This window comes from Nelumbo nucifera, chromosome 6, assembly GCF_055504915.1.
Source record: "Nelumbo nucifera cultivar China Antique chromosome 6, China Antique-T2T, whole genome shotgun sequence".
In the NCBI taxonomy this organism is placed as follows: domain Eukaryota; kingdom Viridiplantae; phylum Streptophyta; class Magnoliopsida; order Proteales; family Nelumbonaceae; genus Nelumbo; species Nelumbo nucifera.
In genome coordinates this window covers 29,246,620-29,273,393 of record NC_142654.1, presented here as the reverse complement: position 1 = coordinate 29,273,393, position 26,774 = coordinate 29,246,620, and the positions used below count along the sequence as shown (strand labels likewise).

Here is a 26,774-nt window from a genome sequence, read left to right as displayed (position 1 = left end):
CCAATCAGATAATGTAAAGGAATACTTTGAAAGAGGGCTAAACTGGTTCATGGTTAAAAATGGCATGCTTCATCATAGCTCATGTCCTCGGACACCACAATAGAATGGTGTAGCTAACTAGAAAAGTAGGCACTTGCTTGAAGCTACCTATGGTTTGATGTTACAAATGCATGTTCCAGAGAAGTTCTGGGGTGATGTCGTCCTTACAGCAGCATACCTAATTAATCATACGCCTAGAAAAATTCTTCAGCACAAGGCTCCATGCCAGCCCCTCTTTCCTTGGTTTTCTTTTTTTTTCTATTCCCCTTTGGATTTTTGGATGTAAATGCTTTGTTCATGACCTATCTCCATCCAAAGGTAAACTTGATCCAAAATCCATTCCTTGTGTCTTCCTAGGGTGCCCTTCTTCTCAAAAGGGGTACAAGTGTTATAACCTCATCTCTTCCAAGTACTATGTTTCCTTGGATGTCACCTTCTTTGAGTCTCAGTCTTTCTTTCTTGACCCTCCTTAGGGGGAGACATGTGGTAGTTAGGAGAGCAGAGGAAATTTGTTCACCATCCTTTGTTGTTTCCAGCATCTAATCCGATGTAGACCTTTATTTGTGATCAGCAGCACCAAAAGGTCCAGTATGTGCCTAAAGGTGTGGAGGAACTTGAAAGTGCTCCACCTGAACCAATGAGCTCCCTGGAGGAAAATCACTTACCACCTATCCCTTAGACAGGTATTGTTCTCCCCCTAATCCTAATTTCACTTTTTGCCTCTCTTGATTCCTTGTCCCCCTCTTACCATGCTTTTATTTTAGCCATTTATAGTGTCTCTATTCATAAAACCCTTGCAAAGGCCTTGGCATCCCTTGAGTGGTCTAATTCTATGCAAGAGGAGATAAGTGCCCTACACAAGAAAGAGACTTCGGAGCCTTTGCACCTATGGAAAAGAGACTTCGGAGCCTTTGCAAAGGCCTTAGTTGCAAGTGGGTTTTCTCTGTGAAGAATGGAGAAAATGGTTCAATTGAATGTTACAAGGTCCGGCTGGTTGGAAAATGTTTTACTCAAATTAATGGGGTTGACTACATCGAGACCTTTGCACCTATGGAAAAGATGAACTCAATAAGAGTTTTGTTATCTCTATCTACGAATTTAGGGTGGCAACTTCATCAACTTGATGTGAAGAATGCCTTTTTTAAATAGCGACTTCGAGGAGGAGGAGGTATATATGGTTTAACCATTAGGATTCTGTGAAATTGGAAGTGAAGGGAAAGTGTACTATTTGAGGAAGTCCTTGTATGGATTGAAACAGTCACCAACGGCTTTGTTTGGCCGCTTCAACAAAGCTGTTCAATAGATGGGGTTTAGACAGTATCAGTGAGATCACACCATGTTTGTGAAGAGGGAAGATAAGAGATTGGTTGTTCTCATTGTATATGTCAATGACATTGTTATCAGAGGTGACTAAGTTGAAGAAACATAAAGATTAAAAATTTTTCTAGCCACGCAGTTTGAGATGAAATATTTTGGTCCCCTAAAATATACTTCCTTGGGATTGAGGTTGCCAACCAAGAAGGGCATCTTCATCTCCCAAAGTATGTCCTTGATCTTCTCCAGGATACTAGTAAGCTAGGGTGTAAACTAGCCAATACCCCCATTCATCCCAATCATAAACTTGGTAATAGAGAACATAGTTTTCAAGGCACCAAGGCCCTAGGTGATAGGGGAGTGCTTTGTCACCCAGGCGATTATTTTTTCAAGTAAAAAACATGCATATATATCCTAGGGTAGTTCCCCAGGTTCCATAACCATGTTTCCTTGATAATTATCCATAATTTTCATAAGTATAACGTTCATGTTAAAATATAGAAAATCAACATATTCATAAGAAAAAGAAGAACGAAAAGAATATTCAAAAAAATATGGGGGCTGAACCCCTATATTTTATAGGAAAAGAAGAAAAGAAGTTGAAGAAGAATAATATGTTGTTTAGACAAAATTTTAAGTTCTTCCTTACTTATTGGTTCAGGTTTTGAAGTCTTTGAGGGTTAAATACAACATTTAGCAATGTTTGTGTTGATTAAACCCTAGCAAAGAATAAAATAATAGAAAGAGATTAGTATATAAACACAAAAAATGAATATTTAGTTTAATAATGTCTATTTTATAATTATAATCTCAAAAAATTTAAGAATATAAAATTATTTTATAACACAATGTACAAAACTGCTTGACGATTAGGCGAGGTGAGCCTCCAAGGGTGTCAAGGCAATTAGGCATCACTTGACAACTATGTTTCCAATTTGTTACAAAGATCAATGTCTTGGAGAGCGCCTACACCTTTTGTGAGAACATTAGCCAATTGATTTGTAGAAATAATGTAAGGGATCCAAATGTCTCCCATCTTAACCCTCTCCCTAATAAAGTGTTTATCATCTGAGGGTGGAGTTGGTGATTCCCAAAAGGTAGGAGTTTGGATGAAGAAGGGACAAGGAGATGTTACATCTGGTTCGTCAGTTGAGAATGGGGTTTATCAGGTTTTCTCATCTGAAGTGTCAAATGGCGTGAAGTCAGTGGTGAGGACATGGTGGAGACTCTTCAGACTAAGGTTGAGGCTTCAGATTCAAAATTGAGGGAATCAAGAGAGTTTTTTGAAATATATGTTCGAAGGTTGGGCTATGAATTGAGAAGCAGAAGGGTGAAGAGTGCCAAGGTTGAGGATTCGAAAGCGGGCAAAGTTAAAGCTTTGGTTTGTCCATAAAAGATGAAAGGCCCAAAAAATGGCCAGTTGGTTCAAGTTATGAAGATCTTTTCTCGGTTAAAAGGTGTTTGTAGTGCTGGCCCTTCCAACAAGTTCAAAAGGGTTTACTTAAGGAAGAAAGTGAAAGATTAAGTGATCTCAAGCATGGTCAAGGAGGTGGCTCGAAAGAGATTAAGCTTGTTGGTGAGGGTCAAGTGGTTTCTGTTTCTCCTTTTAACAAGAGGAGTCAGTGAAAGAAAGATTTGATGTTGGAGGGGGTGCAAAAGATCTTTCAAGTCAAGCAATGGGAACCAGAAAATGTAGAAAAAATCCTATAGAAGAAATAGCAAGAAGAGGTGAGGAGGTCTTGACTGAACCCCTTAAAGAAAAGGAGGTGATCATGGATGAAACTCATGTTGTGCAAAGTGAGTTAGATTTAGAATAGGTGGTTAACATGGAGGTAGAGGTAAGCAAATTATTAGGGATTTGTTTTAGCGCCGGCGGGGTTGAGGAATTTGCTACAAAGGTTTTTAGAGAAGTTGAAGAAAACAGAGGACAACTTTGGAAGAAGAAAGGGGCATCGACAGGAGGGGCTGTTTGTTCTTCTTGATTTCAATCTCGTTTGTTTTTCTTCTTCATTTTGGAGGTTGAGGATATTTTCTTTATAAGGTTGTATGCTGCGGGTGTTTGAATTTGCTTTTTGGGGTGGTTTCTTATCACTCCTGTTGTAATTCTTCCCATCTTCTTCTTAATGAAGAGGGGCTGTAAGAGGCCGGGTTGTAATCTGTAACTGCTTTTTCTTTTCTCTATTGTTTTTAGGTTCCATGATGCTAGGAGCTAGCTTTATACTTCAGGCCTGCCGCTCACCTTGGTGAGAAATGTGGTGGTTCTATTTTTAATGAAATATTTCAGTTATCAATATACATATAAAAAATGGGCAGCCCAATGCACGAGGCTCCCACCAATGACGGGATCTGGGGAGGGACAGATGTATTCAGCCTTACCCCTGTACATACAGAGAGGCTGTGAACCCTGATCACCCAGGTCACAATGGAGCAACCCAACTGTTACACCATGGCCCACCCTCAGTTATCAATATACATATAAATACATATAAATACATATAAATATATGCATATATATATAAATAGAAAGATAGATAGATAGATATAGATATAGTTATATATTTGGCTGCATGATTCCTGTTTTGCCATTCCATTTGGTTTAAATGCCAATTTTTAAATTACAAGCTACTAAATCATTTCTTACTGCTTCAACCCACCCTGGTTATAATATGATAAGAATAATCATGGAATCTAAGAAGAAATCAGTTTAAAGAAGGGCTTTTTGCTATTTTACTCAATGACAAGACATGAAATAATCAATGCCGCATTTACACTTCTCCCACCCCACCTCCCAATTAAAGAAAAGGAATTTGTTTGCTGAAAGTACAGCAGCAGAAGATGAAGAAGAAGAGAAGAGAAGAGAAGAAGTTTGAGAATGGGCGGCAAACTATCTCAGCCAGCCCTAGAAGCTATTATATATATTTACAATAAGAAGTTACAGAAATAGAGTAGAATGCCCCTGATTAGTGATGGGACACCTAGACATAATGAAGTAAAATAAAACAGGTTTAGGCCCATAACAGACTATAGAACTTAAACATAAAAGATAAACTAAGCCCACCAACATTTAACCACTCAAACCAACACTCCCCCTCAAGCTAAGCATGGATGTCAGTCATGTTTAGCTTGCCAAGTAAGTCTAGGAACTTCACCGAAGATAGTCCTATTGTCAAAACATCAGAAACCTGCATCTCATAGGGAGTATAAGTAAAGCAAAGTTCACCCGAGGCAATTCTCTCTCTTACAAAGTGTTGATCAATCAATATGCTTAGTCCTATCATGTTGAACTGGGTTATTTGCAATGTTGATGGCAGCCTTGTTGTCACAATACAGCTTGAGAGAGAAGAAAAGCAGACCTTGAGAGTGTGGCAATGAGGGTTTAGAGTATGAGAATTTCGAACATACTCTCACTCTAACACCCCAACACTATTTTATTATGATAAATTTGAATAATTACAAGGGGGGCCCTTAGTTGGGCAAGAAATTACAAAGAACATAACATAGGAAGGATGGGCCCAGAATAAGGCCCATTACAGAAAGGAACATAGACAGTAAGAAAGGATAAACAGCCTATGGGCCATTCGGCCCATCTTCTCTACACTCCCCCTCAAGCTAAGCATAGATGTCAATCATGCCAAGCTTGCTAGTATCATGCTGAAGTTTTGCCTTGGGAATGCCTTTGGTGAGAAAATCTACCAACTGTCTTTCAGATGTGATGAAAGGAAGACATACTTCACCCGAAAAGACCCTTTCTCTAATGAAGTGTCGATCGACTTCAATATGCTTAGTTCTATCATGTTGCACTGGGTTGTGAGCAATGTTGATGGTAGCCTGATTATCACAATACAACATCATTGGTTTGTCATGCTCAACCCCAAGTTCCTCCATCAATGATTTTAGCCATAATAGTTCAGAAACTCCATGTGCCATGGCCCTGTATTCTGCTTCTGCTGAAGACCGAGCAACAACCGATTGTTTCTTGCTTCTCCAAGAAACAACATTACCAGCCACCAAGCTACAATACCCAGAAGTAGATCTTCTGTCATTAATGTTTCCGACCCAGTCAGCATCGGTGTAGGCTTCAAGTTTCATATGACCATGCTTGACAAACAGAATTCCCTTTCCAGGGGAGCCCTTCAAATAACACAGGATTCGCTCTGTTGCTGCCATATGAGTGCCTCGAGGAGCATGCATGAATTGGCTAATGCAACTGACAACATATGCAATATCTGGCCGAGTCATGCATAGGTACAGAAGTTTCCCAATAAGTCTTTGGAAGACTCCTTTGTCTTCTAACAATGTACCATCTGAGGCAGAGAGTTTATGACTCATATCAATAGGAGTAGCAACTGGTCTAGCACCCATCTTCCCAGTTTCAGAGAGCAAGTCAAGAACATACTTCCTTTGGGAGATAAGAATCTCATCCTTGGATCGAGCAACTTCTATGCCAAGGAAGTATCTCAATTCCCCCAAATCTTTAATCTCAAACTTTGTATGGAGGAAAGATTTGAGATCATGAATTCCTGAAACATCATTACCAGTCACTACTATATCATCTACATACACAATGAGGTATACTGCCAGAGGTCCACTACTCTTCACAAAAAGAGTATGATCAGACTGTGTCTGCACATAGCCAAAGTTAACAAGTGTTGTTCTAAATCTCTCAAACCATGCTCTAAGGGACTGTTTTAGTCCATAAAGAGATTTCTTCAACTTGCATACCTTTCCTTTCATATTTGTTCCATACATCCCTGGAGGAAGAGACATATAAACCTCCTCATGTAATTCACCATTCAGAAATGCATTCTTCACATCCAATTGATAAAGGGGCCAGTCAAAGTGAGCAGCTAAAGATAGAAGAACCCTCACAGATGTCATCTTGGCAACAGGTGCAAAGGTCTCCAGATAATCAATCCCATATGTCTGTGTATAGCCTTTTGCAACCAGCCTGGCCTTGTACCTTTCGATGGTGCCATTAGCTCGATATTTGATAGTAAAGACCCACTTGCAACCAACTGGATCCTTCCCTTCAAAAAAATCAACCACTTCCCATGTGTCATTCTTGTGTAGGGCATCAATTTCAGATCTCATAGCATCCCTCCATTCTAGAATATTAAAAGCTTCTGACACAGACCTAGGAATAGGGTTAGAGGCAACAGAAAAGAGATAGGCAAAGTATGAAGGTGAAATCAACCTGTAAGAAAGGTGTTTGGAAATGCAGCGTGCAGTGCACTTCCGTTTTCCTTTTCTAACAGCAATGGGAATATCAAGGTCAGGGAAGGATGGCTACAAGGGTGCTGAAACAGTACCTGTTGTCTTATCTGTGATTGGAAGTGTATGAGGCTCATGTGATGTAGGGGAAACAACCTGCTCATTTCTGGATCTTTGCCTTTGATACACCTTGGGATTGAGGATAGGGCGAGGAGGTAAAGAAGGAAGAACACTGGAACAGGGAGAATGGAACGACTAATCCGCCCTTGATTCATTTGAAGGAGAAGCAGACTCATCAAAAGACTCAACTGGGACAGGAAAAGGAAGAGCAAACACCTATGACAAATCCTCCCCCTGTGGACAATGTCCTTCCGGAGAGGAACCATAAAAGGGAGAAAGCTCATCAAAGGTGACATCCATTGAGACATACCGAGTGCCAGTCTTTAGATCAAAACAACAGTAACCCTTCTGTGTGGGGGAATAACCAAGGAAGATACACTTGTGGGCTTTTGGTTCAAAATTATGCCTTTGGACACTTGGAACATGTACATAACAGGTGCAGCCAAAGACACGAAGAGGAATAGAGAAAAGGTCCTTGTCCGGATCAAGGAGATTGAAGGGAGACTTAAACCCTAAAACCCTGGATGGCATACGGTTTATAAGGTAGGTAGCAGTGAGAACAGCATCACCCCAAAACCTTGTAGGAACATGTGAGGCAAATAGGATACTTCTTGCAACTTCAACAATATGCCTATTTTTCCTTTCAGCAACTCCATTCTGTTTTGGGGTCCTAACACAGGAGCATTGATGAATAACCCCCATGTCAGAGAGATAGCAGGATAAGTTCTTCTCAAAATATTCTTTTGCATTGTCAGATCTGAAAATTTTAATCCTGGTATCAAATTGGGTTAGAACAAATTCATGAAATTGTCTTACAAATCTTGGAACTTCATCATGGGATTTCATCAGGAATATCCAAGTGAACCGAGAAAAGTCATCAATAAACAAGATAAAATATTTGTAGCCACCCATAGAGGGTAAGTGGTAAAGCCCCCACACATCAGAGTGCACAATATTAAAAGGAAAAGAAGATCTTTTATTGTTCAAAGGATAATTGTTTCTACAATGCTTTGATAATTCACAAGACTCACAATGAAGACTGGACAAACTAATTCTCTTAAACAGTTCAGGGAATAGATGACTCAAGGCAGAAAAAGACAGATGACCCAAACAACGATGACACAACATAATCCGACTAATAGACTCTGAAGAAACAGACCCAAAAGCAACATTCCCAGGATGATCAGGGCATTGTCCGAAAGTATCAAGCAGGTATATTCCGTTCGCCTCATGGCCACTCCCAATCACCTTCTGAGACTCCAGATCCTGAAAAACACAATAGGAAGGAAAGAAAGTTACACAACAGTTTAATGACTTAGTTAAACTACTTACAGACAACAAATTTGTATTTAGTCTAGGTACATGAAGGGCAGAAGGTAGGAACAAGGAATTTGTAGCCTTGATGGTTCCCTTGCCAAAAATAGGGGCAAGTGAACCATTGGCTAAAGTGATTTTATCACGTCCATAAAGCAAATCATATGAAACAAACAAGGTAGAAAGGTTGGTCATATGATCAAAAGCACCTGAGTCAATAATCCAAGGGATCTTAAGATTACCTGAAGTGGTTGCATGATTGGTAGAAGCCCTTATACCTGAATGAGCAAATGCAGAAGAAGCTGAATTTCCTAAAGGGTTGGAAGAAGAAGTCACACCCTCTAGATGACTGATCATCTTCCCAAACTTTTCATATTCTGCTTTCATGGCTGCCAACTGTGCACAAGCAGACATCTCTTCAGTATAGTACTTATCACTATCTGGACCAGCAGCCACATTTGCACTCCCTGTCCTTTTACTATCATGTTTTTTCTGAAACCGAATGGGAACAAGATCAGGATGTAATTTCCAGCACTTGTCTTTGGTGTGCTTTGGCTTCTTGCAGTACTCACATACAACTTCTTTCTTCCCAGAGCCACTAGAAGTCCAAGCAACCCCTTTGGGTTTAACCCCCATATTCGCAAAGTGTTCACTAATACCAGCCCCTTGAACTTGGACAGCCCTTCTGCTCTCTTCACTGCTCACCAATGCATATGCTTGTGACAATGAAACACTCTCCTTGGATAGAATATTTTGTTTTGCGATATCATATTCTGGGTTTAGTTCGGTTAAGAACTCAAACACCCTGTTCCTTTAAACCAGTTTTCTGTAGGTCTCTGCATCATTGGTGGTGTCTCAAGTTACAAGTTCTATTAGGTCAATTTCTTGCCACAGAGACTTCAGAGTTGAGAAGTATACAGCTAAAGGTTTCTCCCCTTGACTTAAATTCTTCACATCACTTCTCAATTTATAGTCTCTAGCCACATTTAGTTTTTGGGAATAGGTTTCTGCAACACTGTCCCAGATTTCCTTTGTTGAATTCATCCATAGGTAGTGTTGGCTAATTTGTGGCTGCATTGAGTTCACAAGCCACCCAATGACAGTGTAATTTTCTTGCATCCACTTCTCATATGATGGATCATCTTCTGGGGGAGCCTTCTTGCTCCTGGAAATAAACCCCCACTTTCCTCTACTACATATATAAATCTTTACCAATTGTGACCATGCTAGATAATTAGTTCCATCTAGTTTAACTGTGGTCACAGTCAATAAAGAATCAACTAGAGTCCCCTGAACCTGTCCATATTCAGCAACATTCTTGTTTTCAATCTCTGAGGAGTCCATCATGTAAACACTTCAAATAGGATTTCAAACGACTTCTACAAGTGTACTGAATGAGGATGACCTAGGACTGAGTTCAACCAACCTCAAGACAGCAATACACAAGGCCAAACCACACCCGGAAGCTGTAAGAACCAAGTCTGAAGCAGCACCTTGTCATCTACACGAAACACTAAAAACAGCTTGGTTCGGCTTTCAAGAAGTAATCAGAAAACTTCTAAGCAATGTGCACCCAATCGAAGTTCCTTTTCTAATCAGGGACTTCTAGGTAATCACCAAAAAATACCCAAAGAGAGTAAATACCAATCCGTATTGATGAAGAGGTCTTTTTACAAACACAGTGTGGGCAGTAGAGAAGACCCCACTGTCAAAGGTGAGAAAAAGCCTCAGGAATAGTCTGTACAAGCCCCAAAAACAGCCAAATAGAAGCAACAATTCGCAACTGAATCCAATGATGTTTCGGTAGCTTGACAGTCCCAAAAAGGAGTGAAAACAACCCAGAAATCTATGGGTTAAACCAGATTAAAAAAACAGCCGAATAGTTGAACAGTTTTCAAGGAAATTTCGGACAATTCAACAGTCCAAAAAACAGAAAAAAAAATAACTCAGAAATCTGAGCACAACTTACAATATTTAAGCTTCAAATCAGAAACCGAACAGTTCCCCCTTTTTTTCTCTAATTCTTCCTGGTCACTGAACCACTTCTCCAAGAGATTTGAGTCTTGGGCACCTTCCAATGACCTCCAAGAAACAGGCAACATGAGCTGAAGCTTCCAGCCCTAGAACACTCTCATGCAGTCGGCTGGAGTACACCCACATGAGAGTCTAAGCCAAGTTCAGGCCTGCTCTGATACCAAGAAGAAAAACAAACCTTGAGAGTGTGGCAATGAGGGTTTAGAGTATGAGAGTTTCGAACATACTCTCACTCTAACACCCTAACACTATTTTATTATGTTAAATTTGAATAATTACAAGGGGGCCCTTAGTTGGGCAAGAAATTACAAAGAACATAACATAGGAAGGATGGGCCCAGAATAAGGCCCATTACAGAAAGGAACATAGACAGTAAGAAAGGATAAACAGCCTATGGGCCATTCGGCCCATCTTCTCTACAGAGAGGACCCATCAACCTTCACCCCGAGTTCACCAAGGAGAGTCCTAAGCCACAACAGTTCTGCAACACCATGTGCCATAGCCCAATATTCAGCTTCTGCACTAGATCTTGCAACCACATTTTGCTTTTTACTTCGCCAAGTAACCAAATTCCCCCAACAAATGTACAATATCCAGAGGTAGACTTCCCATCTCCAACTAATCCAGCCCATTCTGCATTAGTAAACACCTCAATTCCAATTTTATTGTGCTTTTTAAACAAAATTCCTTTTCCCGAACATGCCTTCAAATACCTGAGGATCCTTTCCATTGCTTTCATATGAGGAATCTTTGGAGAGTGCATAAACTAGCTGACAACATGTACTGCATAAGCTACATCAGGTTGAGTAAGAGATAGATATATCAATTTTCCCACCAGCTTTTGGTATCTTTCTTTATCAAGGTAGTCCTCTGATAGGCCCCCAATTAACCTTACGTATGCTAGGAGAAAGAAAAGGCAGCATAAGGGGGAGATGATTAGACATGGGGCATTTATGGAGGAGGTCAGAAGGGAATAGGAAGAGTCTTGGGGCATTTATAGCTATATCAGTTATGAATAAGAAGAGTTTTTGGGCATTTATAACTAGGCCAGTTGGGCATTTATAGAGGGAGTCAGTTATGCTATCAGAAGAGTATAAGAAGGGGCTTTAGGGGATGAGGGGTGGTATGCTTTTCTTTGAGTGAAGAATACTGTGAGTGATTGGGAGAGTCAGCGGTCTCTCGAAGAACCGACCAACTGTTAAATGTTTCTTATGAATACCAGTTTCTTTTGTTGATGTTCTAGTTGTGTGAACTCTGTTGTGGGTCTGAGAACTGTGTGTGAGTTTCTGGGACATAACAGTGGTATCAGAGCTCGTCTTTCCTCAGCCATGGTGACAGCTAAGGAAGTGGCATCGCAGGTGAAGGGTTTCGAAGAACGCTTGACTTCTCTGCATTCTGAAGTGGATGGCTTACCCGATGAGATAACAGCTGGACTTTCGAAGATCACATCCTTGGAAGGAGGCGTTCAAGACTTGGTAAGACGTTTTGATCCATTGCTTCAACAACAGACCTTGCCAGCTCCTTTGTCTACAACGGACATTGCTCCTCCTGTAGCCGCATCAAGTCGTGCGGCTGACAAAGGGAAGAGTGCAGCTTTCCCGACGTCTCCTTCAGTGTCAATCCCGGAACATACTTCTGATTCACTTCCTCGGAAGTTGGAGCTACCTATTTTTGATGGGGAAAATCCAGACGGTTGGCTTTTTCGTGCGGAGCGCTATTTTGAGATTAATGGCTTGCTTCCGGCGGAGCGTCTGCGAGCTGCAATTGTCTGTTTAGAGGGTGATGCATTGGCGTGGTATTACTGGGAAGATGGTCGGCAACCTTTTCGTGGTTGGACAGAATTCAAAGAGCTCCTCCTTGAACGTTTTCAATCGACTCAGGAGGGTAATTTACAGGAGCAGCTCTTCTCATTACATCAGTCTTCTACTGTTAAGGAATATCGTCGCCAATTCGAGGTGCTCTCCGCTCCCTTACGTGACCTGCCGGAATCAGTCCTTGAAGAAGCATTTGTTAATGGGTTGCACGACCCTTTCCTGAAAGGTGTCATGAAGCGGGGTGACTGGTATAGAACTAAAGACTTGGTACTTAAGGGCTCTGATTGGATTGTCAATGAAATGAAGAAATCTGGTCTTCGAGGCCATGGTGGAGCTGGTTTTCCATCTGGCCTGAAGTGGTCTTTCATGCCACAAGTATCTAATGGCCGTCCTTCTTATCTTGTTGTCAATGCTGATGAGAGTGAGTCAGGAACATGTAAGGACAGAGAAATTATGCGCCATGACCCACATAAACTACTTGAGAATTGCCTGATTGCAGGGGTTGGTATGCGGACCACTGCTGCTTATATCTACATAAGGGGATAGTATGTAAATGAGCGGAAAAACCTTGAGAAGGCAAGGAGGGAAGCTTATCAAGCTGGACTTTTGGGAAAAAAAGCATGTGGATCTGGGTATGATTTTGATGTTCATATCCACTATGGGGCTGGTGCTTACATTTGTGGAGAAGAGACGGCATTGTTGGAAAGCCTTGAAGGAAAACAAGGAAAACCAAGGTTGAAGCCTCCTTTTCCAGCTAATGCAGGGCTATATGGATGTCCAACAACTGTTACAAATGTTGACACTGTGGCTGCTTCCCCCACCATTTTAAGGCGTGATCCTGAATGGTTTGCTAGTTTTGGCAAGAAGAACAATTCTGGGACAAAGCTATTCTGTGTCTCAGGCCACGTGAATAAGCCTTGTACAATTGAAGAGGAGATGAGTATTCCATTGAAGGAGCTGATAGAGAGGCACTGTGGAGGAGTTAGAGGGGGATGGGATAATTTGCTTGCTGTGATACCAGGGGGTTCTTCTGTTCCACTGATTCCAAAGCACATATGTGATGACGTGTTGATGGATTATGATGCACTCAAGGCTGTCCAAACGGGTGTAGGGACAGCTGTTGTAATTGTGATGGACAAGTCAATTGATATTGTGGATGCAATTGCTAGGCTCTCTTACTTCTACAAGCATGAAAGTTGTGGGCAGTGCACACCATGCAAGGAGGGGACAGGATGGCTGTGGAGGATCATGGAGAGGCTGAAGGTTGGAAACGCGAAGCTGGAGGAAATAGACATGCTTCAAGAGGTGACAAAGCAGACACACCATCTGTGCATTGGGCGATGCTGCTGCTTGGCCTGTGCAGGGACATATCAGTGCGCGGTGTGCGTCCATCCACTATGCCTGGAGCTACTAGTTTGGAAGTGCTTATTCATTGGCTGGGCCTGCCTGATTTTGAAGGTTCTTGGGAGCCTTTTGACTTGCTTCGAGACCAATTTCCTCATTTTAACATTGAGGACAAGGTTAGACTTTGGGCGGCGGGTAATGATAGGCCCCTAGCTAACCTTACGTATGCTAGGAGAAAGAAAAGGCAGCATAAGGGGGAGATGATTAGACATGGGGCATTTATGGAGGAGGTCAAAAGGGAATAGGAAGAGTCTTGGGGCATTTATAGCTATATCAGTTATGAATAAGAAGAGTTTTTGGGCATTTATAACTAGGCCAGTTGGGCATTTATAGAGGGAGTCAATTATGCTATCAGAAGAGTATAAGAAGGGGCTTTGGGGGATGAGGGGTGGTATGCTTTTTCTTTGAGTGAAGAATATTGTGAGTGATTGGGAAAGCCGGCGGTCTCTCGAAGAACCGACCAACTGTTAAATGTTTCTTATGAATACCAGTTTCTTTTGTTGATGTTCTAGTTGTGTGAACTCTGCTGTGGGTCTGAGAACTGTGTGTGAGTTTCTGGGACATAACATCCTCTCCAATCGATTCCTGGAAATAATGATTCTGCTCTATTGGAGTATCTGCTGGTCTACTCCCCATCATAACTGTTGCCTCTAGAAGATCAAGGACATACTTCATTTAACATATATAAATGCCCTCTTGTGACCTTGCAACTTCAATTCCAAGAAAGTACCTCAGATGGCCTAAATCTTTGATCTCAAATTTAGATGCCAAGAACTCATTTAATCTTTTTATCTCTTCTAGATCATCTCCTGTAATCACCATATCATCCACATAGACTATAAGTGTTGTAAGCCCGCTATCCTATTTCCTTATGAACAAGGTATGATTTGCACCACTCTGAGTGTATCCCACTTTCTTCATGGCCCCACAAAGCCTTTCAAACCAAGCTCAAGGGGATTGTTTAAGTCCATATAATGCTTTCCTTAGCCTACATACCTTCCCATCAAAATCATAACCAGGTGGAGGATTCATGAATACCTCCTCATGTAGATCACTATTCAAGAAAGCGTTCTTCACATCCAACTGATGTAGCTCCCATGAGAAATTTGCAGCTAATGAGTAAACCCTTTCACCACTAGCTTGGCCTTATATCTTTCAATGGACCCATCCTCCTTATGCTTTACAGTGAACACCCACTTACATCCCACAATGCTCTTCCCTTCTGGTAGATCCACTAATTCCCAAGTCCTAGCCTTCATTAAGGCTTTCATTTCCTCATTCATAGCCTCCCTCTATCTTGGGTCAGATACTGCCTCTAAGTACCTAGCAGGAACATGAATAGAAGAAAGAGCAGACAAAAAGGAATAATAACAAGGAGATAAGCATGAATAAGAAACGTATTCAGCAATGGGGAGTCAGGTAGTACAAGAGCGAGTAGGCTTATGAAGAGCAATGGGAAGATCCAAATCAGAAGTATGAGTTGATAGGATTACTTGGAACCAATGAAACAAATTGGTCCAAGTCCGATTGGTTGTTGCCATAAGTTGGAGGATCTTTTTTTCTTCTGTAGGGAATTCTCATATCTTTTTGCTGCCTATTAGTGTTATCAGTCGCATCCTCAACATCTGGAGTAGTAACGGGTTCAACGGGAGTCCCACTAGATTCACCTGGGTAGTCAAGAGCAATAACAAGTTCAGTGGGAGTCTCACTAGATTCACCTGGGCAGCTAAAACTAGGAGGATCAGGAGGAGAATATGGAAGACCCGAGGCTGAAAGAGGCATAAAGAAGGAGGAAGAAGAAGAATCATCTTCCATCCTACTAGTCTCCCCCTAAAGAGGATTCCTGGAGGACTGGAAATAGGACTGAGACTCGAAAAACACCACATCCTTGGTGACATATTTTTTCTTAGTAACTGGATCATAGCACTTGTAACCTTTTTGTGTGGTAGAGCACCCTAGAAAGGCCCCTTTTATAGCCCTAGGATCCAACTTAGTCTTCTTAGGATCCTTGACATGAACGAAACACACACAGCCAAAGACTCTAAGAGGAAGAGGGAAATCTAGAAGGTTAGAACAAAGGACTGAGAAAGGAATTCTCATACCCAACACCCTAGATGTCATTCAATTTATCAGATACGATGTTGTAAGGACTGCTTGAGACCAATAGTGCTTGGGAACCTTGTGCTGAAATAGTAAGGCTCAAGCTGTCTCCAATAAATGTTTATTTTTGCGCTCAGCAACCCCATTCTATTGAGGGGTACTAGCACAAGATGACTGATGTAACATGCCTACATCCTCTATGAACAGATCAAGGAGCTTTCAAAATATTCAGCAGCATTATCTGAACAGAATTGCTTAATTTTCTTGCCAAACTGAGTTTCAATCATTTTACAAAATGCCATGGTTATCCGTGGTATTTCATCACACCCTTTTAACAAGTAGATCCATGTGCATTGTGAATAGTGATCAATAAAACTAATAAAGTAATGAAACCCATCTATAGAGATAAGAGGTGAAGGGCCCCATACATCAGAATGAACTAAATCAAACGGAGCTTGAATTTCATTAATAGAAATTGGATAAAGAGTTCTACATTGTTTTGACAACTGATGCACTTCGCAAACCAAACTCTAACTCGAAACACACTTGAACAACTCAAGAAACAATCCTTGCATTGAAGAAAAAGGTAAATAACCTAGTCTAGCATGCCACAAATGTAACCTAGATACTGACTCCTCATTATCCCAACCACTAACAACAGATGATTGTAAGGTTGAACTGATGTCTGCATCAAAATAATAGAGACCTCCAAACTCATGACCGCTCCCAATCGTTCTCTTCGTCAATATTTCTTGAAAGATACAGTGAATAGGAAAAAATGTTATGCTACAGTTTAAATTTTTGATAAGCTTAGAAACAGATAAGAGGTTAGAAGCAAGATTGGGAACATGTAGAACATATTTAAAAGAGAGATCCTTGTTTAGGTCAACCTCCCCTTTTCTAGAGGTGGTGGAGAGGGAACCATCAGCAACTCTCATTTTATCGTGGCCAGACATCAAATGATAAGAAGAAAATAAAGAAGACATGTGTCTCATGTGATTAGTAGCACCGGAGTCAATAATCCAACAATTAGACACTATAGGACTAGTCACATTGTGAGCAGAGACAATACTTGATCTGGCAAGAGAGGTGGAGGCAGAGGAATTGTTCCTTAGACGAGCCATGGCTCAACTAAGGATTTCTACTTCATCAGCGATGAAATCAAAGGACCCTAATGTGCAGAAATTAGTAGTTTGTCCCATAGGAGGAGGTGCAACTGTAGGTGTGTTCTTTGGGCATTCACCATTGTTACTTATGACAACATTCCCACTTGTTGTTTGACTCTTCTGAGGCTTCTTGTCTTTCCTTAATGCAGTTGGTTTCAGGTGAGGATAAAGAATCCAACAAGTCTCTTTCAAATGTATGTCACCTCCACAGTGAGAGCACTTGAGATGCCTCTTGTCTGAACGCTTGCCCCCTTTTTAGGTTGAAGAAATCAAGGTTGAATGCTCAATAGGCTGTACTTGGGTGTCAACTTGCACCTCTTTCCTTCTAACCTCTTCATTCCTTACAAGATAGTAAACATGATGTAAATCTAGAATTTCATCCCCTCCCAAGATTTTGGATCTTATGCTCTCATACATCGGTAGGGCTGTTCACAGGTCGGGTTGGGTCGGTTTACTGGTGTTTTTCCAACCGACCCGACTTGGTCGGTTTACCTAGAAATGAAACCAAAACCGACCTAGTCGGTTTAGGTCAATTTGGGTCGGTTTTGTGAATGATTCTCTCGGTGCGAACGGTAAAGGATTCAAGTCTAAGAAGCAAAGGCTGGATGCCTGGAAATTAAAAATGATTTGATGGAACCAAAAATGAAACCAAAACCGACCTAGTCGGTTTGAGCCGGTTTGGGTCGGTTTGGGTCGATTTGGGTCGGTTTTGTGAATGATTCTCTCGATGCGAACGGTAAAGGATTCAAGTCTAAGAAGCAAAGGCTGGATGCCTGGAAATTAAAAATGATTTGATGGATTAAAGCTGAAATTTTATATATCAGAAATTTTATATATAATATGTATATTTCCGAAATAAAGCTGATATATATATATATATATATTTTTCCCCAAATATATATATATATATATATATATATATATCTAAAATATATATTAAAACTGAAATATATATATATATATATTAAAACTGAAATATATCAGATATATATATAATATATCTGAAATATATTATATATATAATATATATCTAAGTCGGTTCGGTTTCGGTTTTCACAACCATCGGTTTATGTTTTTTTGTAACCCGAAACCGACCAATGCTGAAGAAAAACTGGCCGACTTGGGTTGGATCGGACCGGGTTGGTCAGTTTGGTTGGCTTGGGTCTTGTTATGAATAGCCCTATACATCGGGTCTAGGCCAGCCAAGAACTTAAAAGCTTTGCCTTCTTCAATTTGTTTATCATGTCTCTCCTTATCTCTTGTATCTTCCCAATCAAGTACAAGGTGGTGGTCAAGTTCTTCCCATAGTCCTTCTAAAGTTGCAAGGTAAGTTGCAACAAACATATCCCTTGTCTCAATGCAACAATATCTTGGGTTAGCCTATAAATTCTTGCATTGTTCTTCCGGTGTCCATAGGTTTTAGACACCTCCCAAATCTTTGAGGCAGTAGGGAAGTGCTGAACAGTCCTAGCCACTCTTGGAGTCATTGAGGCAAGCAGCCAGCACATAACAGTAGCATTTTCCTTACGCCAGATTGAGTAATCAGCATCAACCTCTTTAGGTTCCTTCTTCTGTCCATCTAAATAATCCATAAGTTCCCGATAAGTAATGAAAAGTTTGGCTGCAACTGACCATTCTTTGAAGTTGTATTCATCTAACAACACACCGGTGATCTGCAAGTTATGCAAATTTGTGTTTTCCAAGTTTGAAGACCTCCCACCAGTCCTATTGTCCTTAGAAGTCACTTCTCCTGATATTAAAGACATATTCTTCCTCTTACAGTAACCACAGCTGTAATCTCAACAAGAGGAACAAGATTTCAGACTTACTGGAGCTGTTACTAGGCTGATAACACCCTCTGTAACTGGACTGAAGCACTCTCTGTAACCAGCTCTGGGCTGAGAGCAGTTTTGAAGGTCAAAAAACACCACTTCTGGAAGCCAAACCTGGGTTGTGACCACCCTCTGCAAACTGTTCAATCTCCCAGACAACAACTAGGACTGTCCACTCAGTCCTTCTACCTAGATTTGTTCTACACAGATCTCTCTAGTAGCCGAATGGCTACTAACTGCTGCAGAACCACTGATAGGGTATAAACTTCTGGGAAAAACTCCCCTTGGGCCCTATAGCCAAGAGAAACCATAAACACAGACCTTTCTGTTGTCTACGATCAGTCCTAGGGCTTCTTCACAGTAGCAGAACTGAGAGAAAAGAAAAAAGAACAGAAAGTGGAGCTTTGATACCATGTTTGCTGAAGTACAGCAGCAGATGAGGAAGAAGAAGAGAAGAGAAGAGAAGAAGTTTGAGAATGGGCAGCAAACTATCTCAGTCGGCCCTAGAAGCTATTATATATATTTACAATAAGAAGTTACAGAAGTAGACTAGAATGCCCCTAATTAGTGATGGGGCACCTAGACATAATGAAGTAAAATAAAACAGGTTTAGGCCCAATAACTAAAGGCCCATAACAGACTAAAGAACTTTACTACTAATGGTGATTATTTTCCTGTATGTAGTTGTAATGATTTATTTCTATCCACTTTTGAGTCTACATCCTTACATCTCCCCAAAACCTTTTCTGTGCCTAAGTTGACTACTAGTCTTATTTCTGTTGGACAACTTGTTAATGATGGCAATAATGTTTTGTTTACTCGTGATGGTTATCCAGGACCAGAACACTGGAGAGCTGAAGGGGAAGGGGCATAAGCTTGGGAGGTTGTTTGCCCTAGAATTTGAAAATAAGAAAGCTTCATCAGACTCTTGTTTGTTGTTTATTACTTCTTGTAATAATGTGTGGTACTTATGGCATAGGTAAAAGTCATGTTTTGCCTTTTCCATCTTCTACTGAACATGCTTCTACACCTTTTACCTTATTCACAATGATGTTTGGTCGTCTCCTATTATTTCACGCTTGGGCCACAGATATTTTATGTTGTTTATCGATGACTGTACTAGATACACATGGGTTTAATTTCTTTGAAAGAAATCAGAAATCTTTCCACATTTAAGAACTTTCATGCTATGGTTATGACCCAATTTAAAAGTACTATAAGCATCTTGAGGTCAGATTCAGGGGGAGAGTACTTTGATGGTGAGTATGGTGAGTTTCAAACCTATCTCAAACAACATGGCATTCAGTCCCAGAGGTCTTGTCCAGGTACACCTCAACAAAATGGGGTATCTGAGCGCAAGAATCATCACATTGCTAGTATAGTGAGATCCTTATTACAAGACTCCCATGTTCCCATTACCTTTTGGGTGGAGGCGATCTGCACTACTGTACACCTCATTAATATTCTTCCCACTTCTGTCCTTGGAAATTCCTCTCCCTATCAGGCCTTGTTTCATCGTCCACCAAATCTGTCCATGCTTTGTATCTTTGGTTATGTCTGCTTTTCCCATCTCCCTCCCCATGAAAGCACAAAGTTAACAGCCCAATCAGCTATGTGTGCATTCATGGGATATAGTATGGAACACAAGGGATTTCTCTGTTATGATCCTAAAGTCCGTAGATTGTGCATATCTTGTAATGTCATTTTTCCTGAGAACCTTTCCTTCTTTGAATATATTAGTAAACTACTTGCACCATCCTTTTCTATTTTGCATCATTTTGGATCTGTAGGTGATCCTCCTCCTCTCAGTCTTCAGCAACTTTAGGTTTATTTTAAGAAGCATCCAGCTCACTCATTGACTATGCCTCCACCTCCAGCACCAATGACTGGTCATTCTTCTCCTCTATCCATCACTACTGTAAGTTCCTCTTCTCATCTTGTTGACTTGCCTTCACCTGTTCCTTTGTGTCGATCTTCACATATTTCTCGCCCACCTGACCATTATGGCTTCTTTTCTAGTCATAGCTCATTTTTTATGTTTTGTCCTCCACAAACATTCCCAAGTCTTACAATCAAGCTATACCAGTTAAGCATTGGAAAGATGCCATGGACAGAGGTTCAGAACTTATTGGAGAATGATACCCAGGAACTTGTCTATCCTCCCCCAGATGCCTCCATCATTAGTAGCCGATGGGTTTACTCAGTGAAACTCAAATTAGATGGTACTCTTAACAGATATAAGGCCCACTTGGTTGCTCAAGGCTACAAGCAAGAATATGGGATTATATATGATGAAACTTTTGTTCTAGTGGCTGAAATGACAATTGTTCGTTTACTTTTGGCCATCACTACTCTTAGACAATGGATAGTTCATCAGATGGATGTCAAGAATTTCCTTCATGGGCATTTACAAGAGACGGTCTATATGAAACCACCTCCTAGATACTGTGATAATCCTCTTTTGGTGTGTAAACTAAAGAAATCATTGTATGATCTTAAACAAGCTCCACAAGCTTGGTTTGACCGCTTCCATACAGTGGTGTTGGAGGCTGGTTTTCAGCAAAGTGCTTCAAATTACTCTCTTTTTACCCTCAAGCGAGCACAATGGTTGACTCTCCTCCTGGTATATGTTGATGATATCCTTATCACCAGAGACGATGTGAACGGTATTAATAACTTGAAGCTCCTTCTCAGCAACTCCTTCAAAATGAAAGATCTTGGGCTGGTCACCTATTTTCTTGGCCTTGAAATTCAGCGATGTCCTCAAGGCTATTTTGCCAACCAACAAAAATATGCCTCTAATTTAGTTGCACTAGCTCACTTAACTAATTCCAAACAAGTGGATACACCTCTAGAACTTAACCGTAAGTTGAGTATGGATGAGGGTGAGCTCCTTCTTGATGCTGCTTTATATCGACAGCTTGTAGGTGGTCTTATCTACCTGACTATGACTAGACCGATATTTCTTATGTTGTCTAGCTTGTGAGTTAGTTTGTATCTGATCTACGTCAGCCCCATTTTTCAACAGTTCTCTAGATCATTCGTTATATCAAGGGAATAATGTCTCGTGGCTTATTTTTCTCATCTTCTTCCTCTACTTAGCTCCGAGCTTATGCAGATGCTGATTGGGCAGGTTGCCCTAACACTCGTCATTCTACTACTGGCTAGTGTATCTTTCTTGGTGATTCTTTGATTTCTTGGAAATGCAAGAAACAACAAACGGTTTCCAAGTCATCTACTGAAACAAAGTATAGAGCAGTGTCCTCTGTATGCAGTGAAATAGTTTGGCTCAAGGCTCTACTTCATGATATGGACATTGATCACTCATTTGCCATCTCTTTGTTTGCTGACAACATGAGTTCTATCAAAATTGCATCCAACCTAGCATTTCATGACCATACTAGACATATTGAGGTAGATTGTCACTTTATCCGCGGCCTTCTTCTTGCAGGTCACATCTCTCTCCCACATGTCTCCTTGGGCTTGCAGCTCGTAGATCTCTTCACCAAAGCTATGACCAAAGCCCGACATAATTTTCTTATGAACAAACTGATGCTTGTTACCCAGCATCAGTTTGAGAGGGAGTGTAGAGAAGATGGAGGATAGTTCTATAATTTTACTTTCTTTATTGTAAACTAGTAGGTGTGTATATTAGTGTTCTGTCTTGTACAACACTATACCTTTATTTCTTTTGTAAGGACAATCTTGTCCATTCACTTAATAAAAATTTTATTTTCTAGGTTGGTTCGATCATACTGATCAACTCTAACATATCTGAAGTCTCTTGGTTTTCTCCATGCCTTCTCTCTTTCACACAAACTAACACCATTAACCACATGTATTACCCATGTCACATAACCTTAAACCATAAAGCCCAACTTTTCTGCTTCTTTTATTTTTTTCACAATCCAAAACTCTAAGAAATGACTAAGACCAAAATTATCAGACCATTCACTCCAGTTCCTTATAGCCCACCTATTAGTTGTCCAAAATGAATTAAGGAATTCTTATCCATCACAATCATCCATAATGTTTTCTATGTTTCTCATAACACGACATGAAACATAATGATGCATGAAACAAGTAGGTTAACACCCAAAGAAACACATAGAAAGTTAGAAACACTACATACAAGGTTGTCTAAGACTATTTTCACAATAAGTGCAGAGAGCATCCAATAAAGTTGAACAGAAGGAGTACACAATAATGACTTAGTATTAACAGGGTCTTCCTTAATTTAATTTTTAGAGATTACATGTCAAAAGCTCATTTGAATAGCTTTTTTTTAATAAGAAGTGGTGGAACAGTTGCCTGCTCACTAGACACAATTCTACCTGAGGTTACTGGGAGCTTGAACAGAAATTTCACTTCTTTATTAGTAACCAAACAAATTAAGAAATCAACTTACAAGTGAAATGAGAGCTTCTATTACTACATCCATAATAGAACTTTGAAGATGTTGACTTCCATATATTGATTGGTGCATAATGCCCCCCTTTCTGCAAAGTTTTTGACTTTAGTGCTATATAAGGAATAACAATTCAATTAAACAAGCAAAGTTGGGATCATAACTTTTCTTATCAACACAAGATACAGGGAACTGATCTGTCAAGGAGGGAGATCTAACATGAACCTAGAACTATCAGACGGTGAACTTGAGGAAATATGGTTCTTATACACAAGTTACATGCTTGGAAAAAAACATATTTTTTCAAACTATAACTTCTGGCTTTTTACATTGACAGATTTTACTAATTCTAAGAATTACAGTGCACCCATTTTAATCAAGTTTAGATCTCAAGAAAAATGGGGAAAAGTACAGGGATATGAAATAATAAGGTGTTTCTACAACATCTAAAATGGTATATATGAGATGGGAAATGAATACAATACATTTGCTTATTATTGAGAACCCCAAACAGCGTGTTTCCATTTGGAAATAATGCCATTGCACATTATATTGCCATTTCTTTTACTTCTCCATTTAACTCATTTTTTACATAAAAGCTTCGGTAGAGTATTTTATCTATTCTTTTCATTATAAAAGATCTAGCATGTGATCTATAATATGTAACTTTTCAACCAATCTCATTTTTTTCCTTCCCAAGCAAAACATCGAAAGTACTTGTTTATTGCCTCAATGTTCATGAGAATAATGGATAAAGAGAACAATATTTAGAGGTATGAATGAAAAGAAGAGAGAAAGGCTTCATGAAAGATATCAAACAGCAATCGGTAGAGTATTTTATCTATTCTTTTCATTATAAAAGATCTAGTGTGTGATCTATAATATGTAACTTTTCAACCAATCTCATTTTTTTCCTTCCCAAGCAAAACATCGAAAGTACTTGTTTATTGCCTCAATGTTCATGAGAATAATGGATAAAGAGAACAATATTTAGAGGTATGAATGAAAAGAAGAGAGAAAGGCTTCATGAAAGATATCAAACAGCAAATGGAACTTAATGGAATAAATTGAATAGTGACATTGTTATTAATAATATAGATGATAATAACAATAGCAAAAGGAACGTAGATAGATCATACATGAAAGTTAGAAAAATGATTGTTGACTGGATTTTGGTGTCTACCAGATTTTTGAGGGGTGGATAGATCCATTTTTTATTCATGCTTTTGAGATACATCCTTGGACTGAGTCTTGATGTTGTAAAGTGATTACTCATATGAAAATGTTAGTTTTTATAGATGCATTTCATTGTGAAGTTGGGTGCTAGCTCATTGCCTTATACGGTACGGTATTGTACATTTGCACTCCTCTTCATTTGAAAGAAATTTTCTTTTATTTGCTATCAAAAAATAATATATCTGTTAAGTGGTAAATGCTACAAAAGAACAAGAAGACAACTTCACATACAGGGGCTATGCTATGCATTTCTAATTAAGAAAAATAAGAGTGTTTCAAGGACATCCAAGGAAGCCCTCAAAAAAAACCTTAGAAGACGGAACAGACCAGTGAGATATGAAAAAAAACGATTTGCTTATGGATACCAACCACTATGAATGTTCCAAAATTTTCGTGTATTACAATTACTCACTTGTTTTACCTACGCAAGAAAATAAATAAATCGGAATCCAGTAAAGCAATGAAACAAAACTTCCAATCACCCTGAATAAGTATGATATCAATCATAATTGGACTAAGTAACCTTGACCTTGATGTGCATAGAAGAAGATAAGGAAAATACCAACTACGTTGAAAGCCAAGGAGGGCAACCAAAGTTCAGTGCCTCTAAGAATATATAAACATTCTCGCAACTTAATCACACGTGCATGAAGACAGAAATAATACTGCAATTCACTCCCCCGACAACAAAGACAAAGTTGTAATGGAGTGTAATGCTCAAGAAACGTACCAGTCTGAAGTACAGCGCACCGGTCATTATCAAACGCTGAGAGTACCAGTCGAGATCAGTAGCAAAATGTCCAGTGAGAAGCGAAATTAAACCTAAAGTAAAAAGCATCAAACCACACAGAATGGACCGAGAGATTGGCTTCTTGTGTGATCTCCAGCGCAACTGTTTCTGCAAATGTAACAAAGCCAGATTAGCCGAAGAGAGCATCAATCTCTGGAGAGTACACGGCCGCGCCCTCCGCACGCCCATTGAGCTCCAGACAAGGCCTCGCTTTCATAATAACCATAAAAAAGATCTCCAAATAAGACGTGAAACAAAATCTTGACCGATCTCCATTAAGCTGTTGGCTGTCTGTGCTTTTTTCCCTGGACCACAAGATAGGTTCATAGCAATAGTTTCAAGGACACCATTAAAGAAGGAGGTGAATGATCTATTCATAAGCATTGGAATTAATAGGTCTATGCGAATGGAATCTAATACATAGAAGAGACATTAAAGGTGATGAATGGAGGTGGCAATCCGACTTTTCTGAAACCCTAATCGTGCAACAAATTTATTAAAGCCTTCCAAAATGCAGAGAGAGATAGAGAGCTCCTGGGTGATCGGATAATTTGCTTCGAAATACGAGAGCTGAGATGAGAGGGGTGGAAAGATGAGTGCAGTTTGTAGTGGTTTTAGGCAAAGATGAGAGGTTAAGAGGGCAATATTTTTCCGGTTTACAAGGACAGAGAAATAACTAACCTAACGGCGACCACTATGACGCCATTTTGTGGAAATACAATAGTAGAGTAGGGGCAGATTTGGTAGTATGATTTAACGATCAGCGACCCACGTTAATTAGGACAAGGCCAGGATGGAGTTAGACATTGGCGCCCCAATAGAACATTCCAACCGTGTATTGGTAACATCTCCCAATGACAAGTACAAAAGATTGTTCTAAATGCATGTTGTGATTTGCATGTGGGGCGCTGATGTGATCTTGCTGGGATGATCATGACGAGAGTTGGATGTGACATATATATATATATGTTAAATGAAGGTCTTCAAGTTACGGCCTCCATCATTCAGACATGTGGCATTCTCATTTTTCTGAACATCTAGACACATGGCATTTTCTGAGAAGTTGTTGTTAAAGCCCACAATCTACTACCACCATTCAAACAAGTGGTCTTCTTATTTTCTGGAAAATTAAACATGTGACAAAATTTGAGAAATTCCTAATAAAGCTCACTACCAGGCTACCCCCCCTACTATTCAAACATGTGGCCTTCTCATTTTTATAAAAAACTAAACATGTGGCATTTTCTAAGAAATTGCTAATAAAGCCCATTACCAGGCTACCCTCCCCCCCCCCCCCCTACCATTCAAACATGTGGCCTTCTCATTTTTCTAAAAAACTAAACACGTGGCATTTTCTAAGAAATTGCTAATAAAGCTCACAGCCCATTACCACCAATCAGACATGTGGCATCCTATTAATTCAATAAATAGAATTCAAAAAGTTGGTAGTTCCACTCCTAAACATTCTTAATAGATAGTTATTTATTAGCTTAATACATGTTTATCCATAGTCTATTAAATACAAATTGTGGGACCTATTAAAAGATTACCATAAACCTATGTTTGTTTTAAATGATTTTTTAAAAAAAGAAAATACTTTAATTTATTAATTACATACTTGATTTAACTTTTAGGAAGCAACACAATTTGAGTCCGGGTCTCCTGACCATACAAGCAGAGTTATCACGGGCAGGAGATCTAAAGTGACATAATTTAACTTTTAGGAAGCAACACAATTTGAGTCCGGGTCTCCTGCCCATACAAGCAGAGTTATCGCAGGCAGGAGATCTAAAGTGACATAATTTAACTTTTAAAATAAATAACTCAACATAGATTTATTAGATAAATAGAAAATACCAAATAAAGTGGGTTATTGTTTACCAATGAGATCTCATTTAACATCTTAAATCAAATTAAAAAAAAACATAAATTAATAGTGGGTTTCAAATAAAATAAGTCAGAATAGATTGCCAATTACAAATATGCAAGACC

At 39.7% G+C, this 26,774-nt stretch overlaps 1 protein-coding gene and 1 pseudogene across 2 annotated transcripts in view; one reads left to right on the top strand and one right to left on the bottom strand.

Annotated features, from left to right (window-relative positions):
- LOC104598493 (O-fucosyltransferase 29-like) overlaps nt 1-25,717 on the bottom strand; it is a 62,114-nt gene extending 36,397 nt beyond the window's left edge. The window contains exons 1-3 of one of the 2 annotated variants that reach the window (XM_088889666.1): nt 25,464-25,717; nt 24,723-25,087; nt 22,757-22,847 (exon numbers count right to left, since the gene is read on the bottom strand). In XM_088889666.1, coding sequence (XP_088745792.1) covers nt 22,757-22,847; nt 24,723-24,971 — 340 coding nt within the window. In that variant the 5' untranslated portion in view covers nt 24,972-25,087; nt 25,464-25,717. The other variant, XM_088889665.1, reaches the window with a different exon arrangement.
- LOC104598682 (NADH dehydrogenase [ubiquinone] flavoprotein 1, mitochondrial pseudogene) lies at nt 11,361-13,260 on the top strand (annotated as a pseudogene).
- Nucleotides 25,718-26,774: the final 1,057 nt, after the last annotated feature.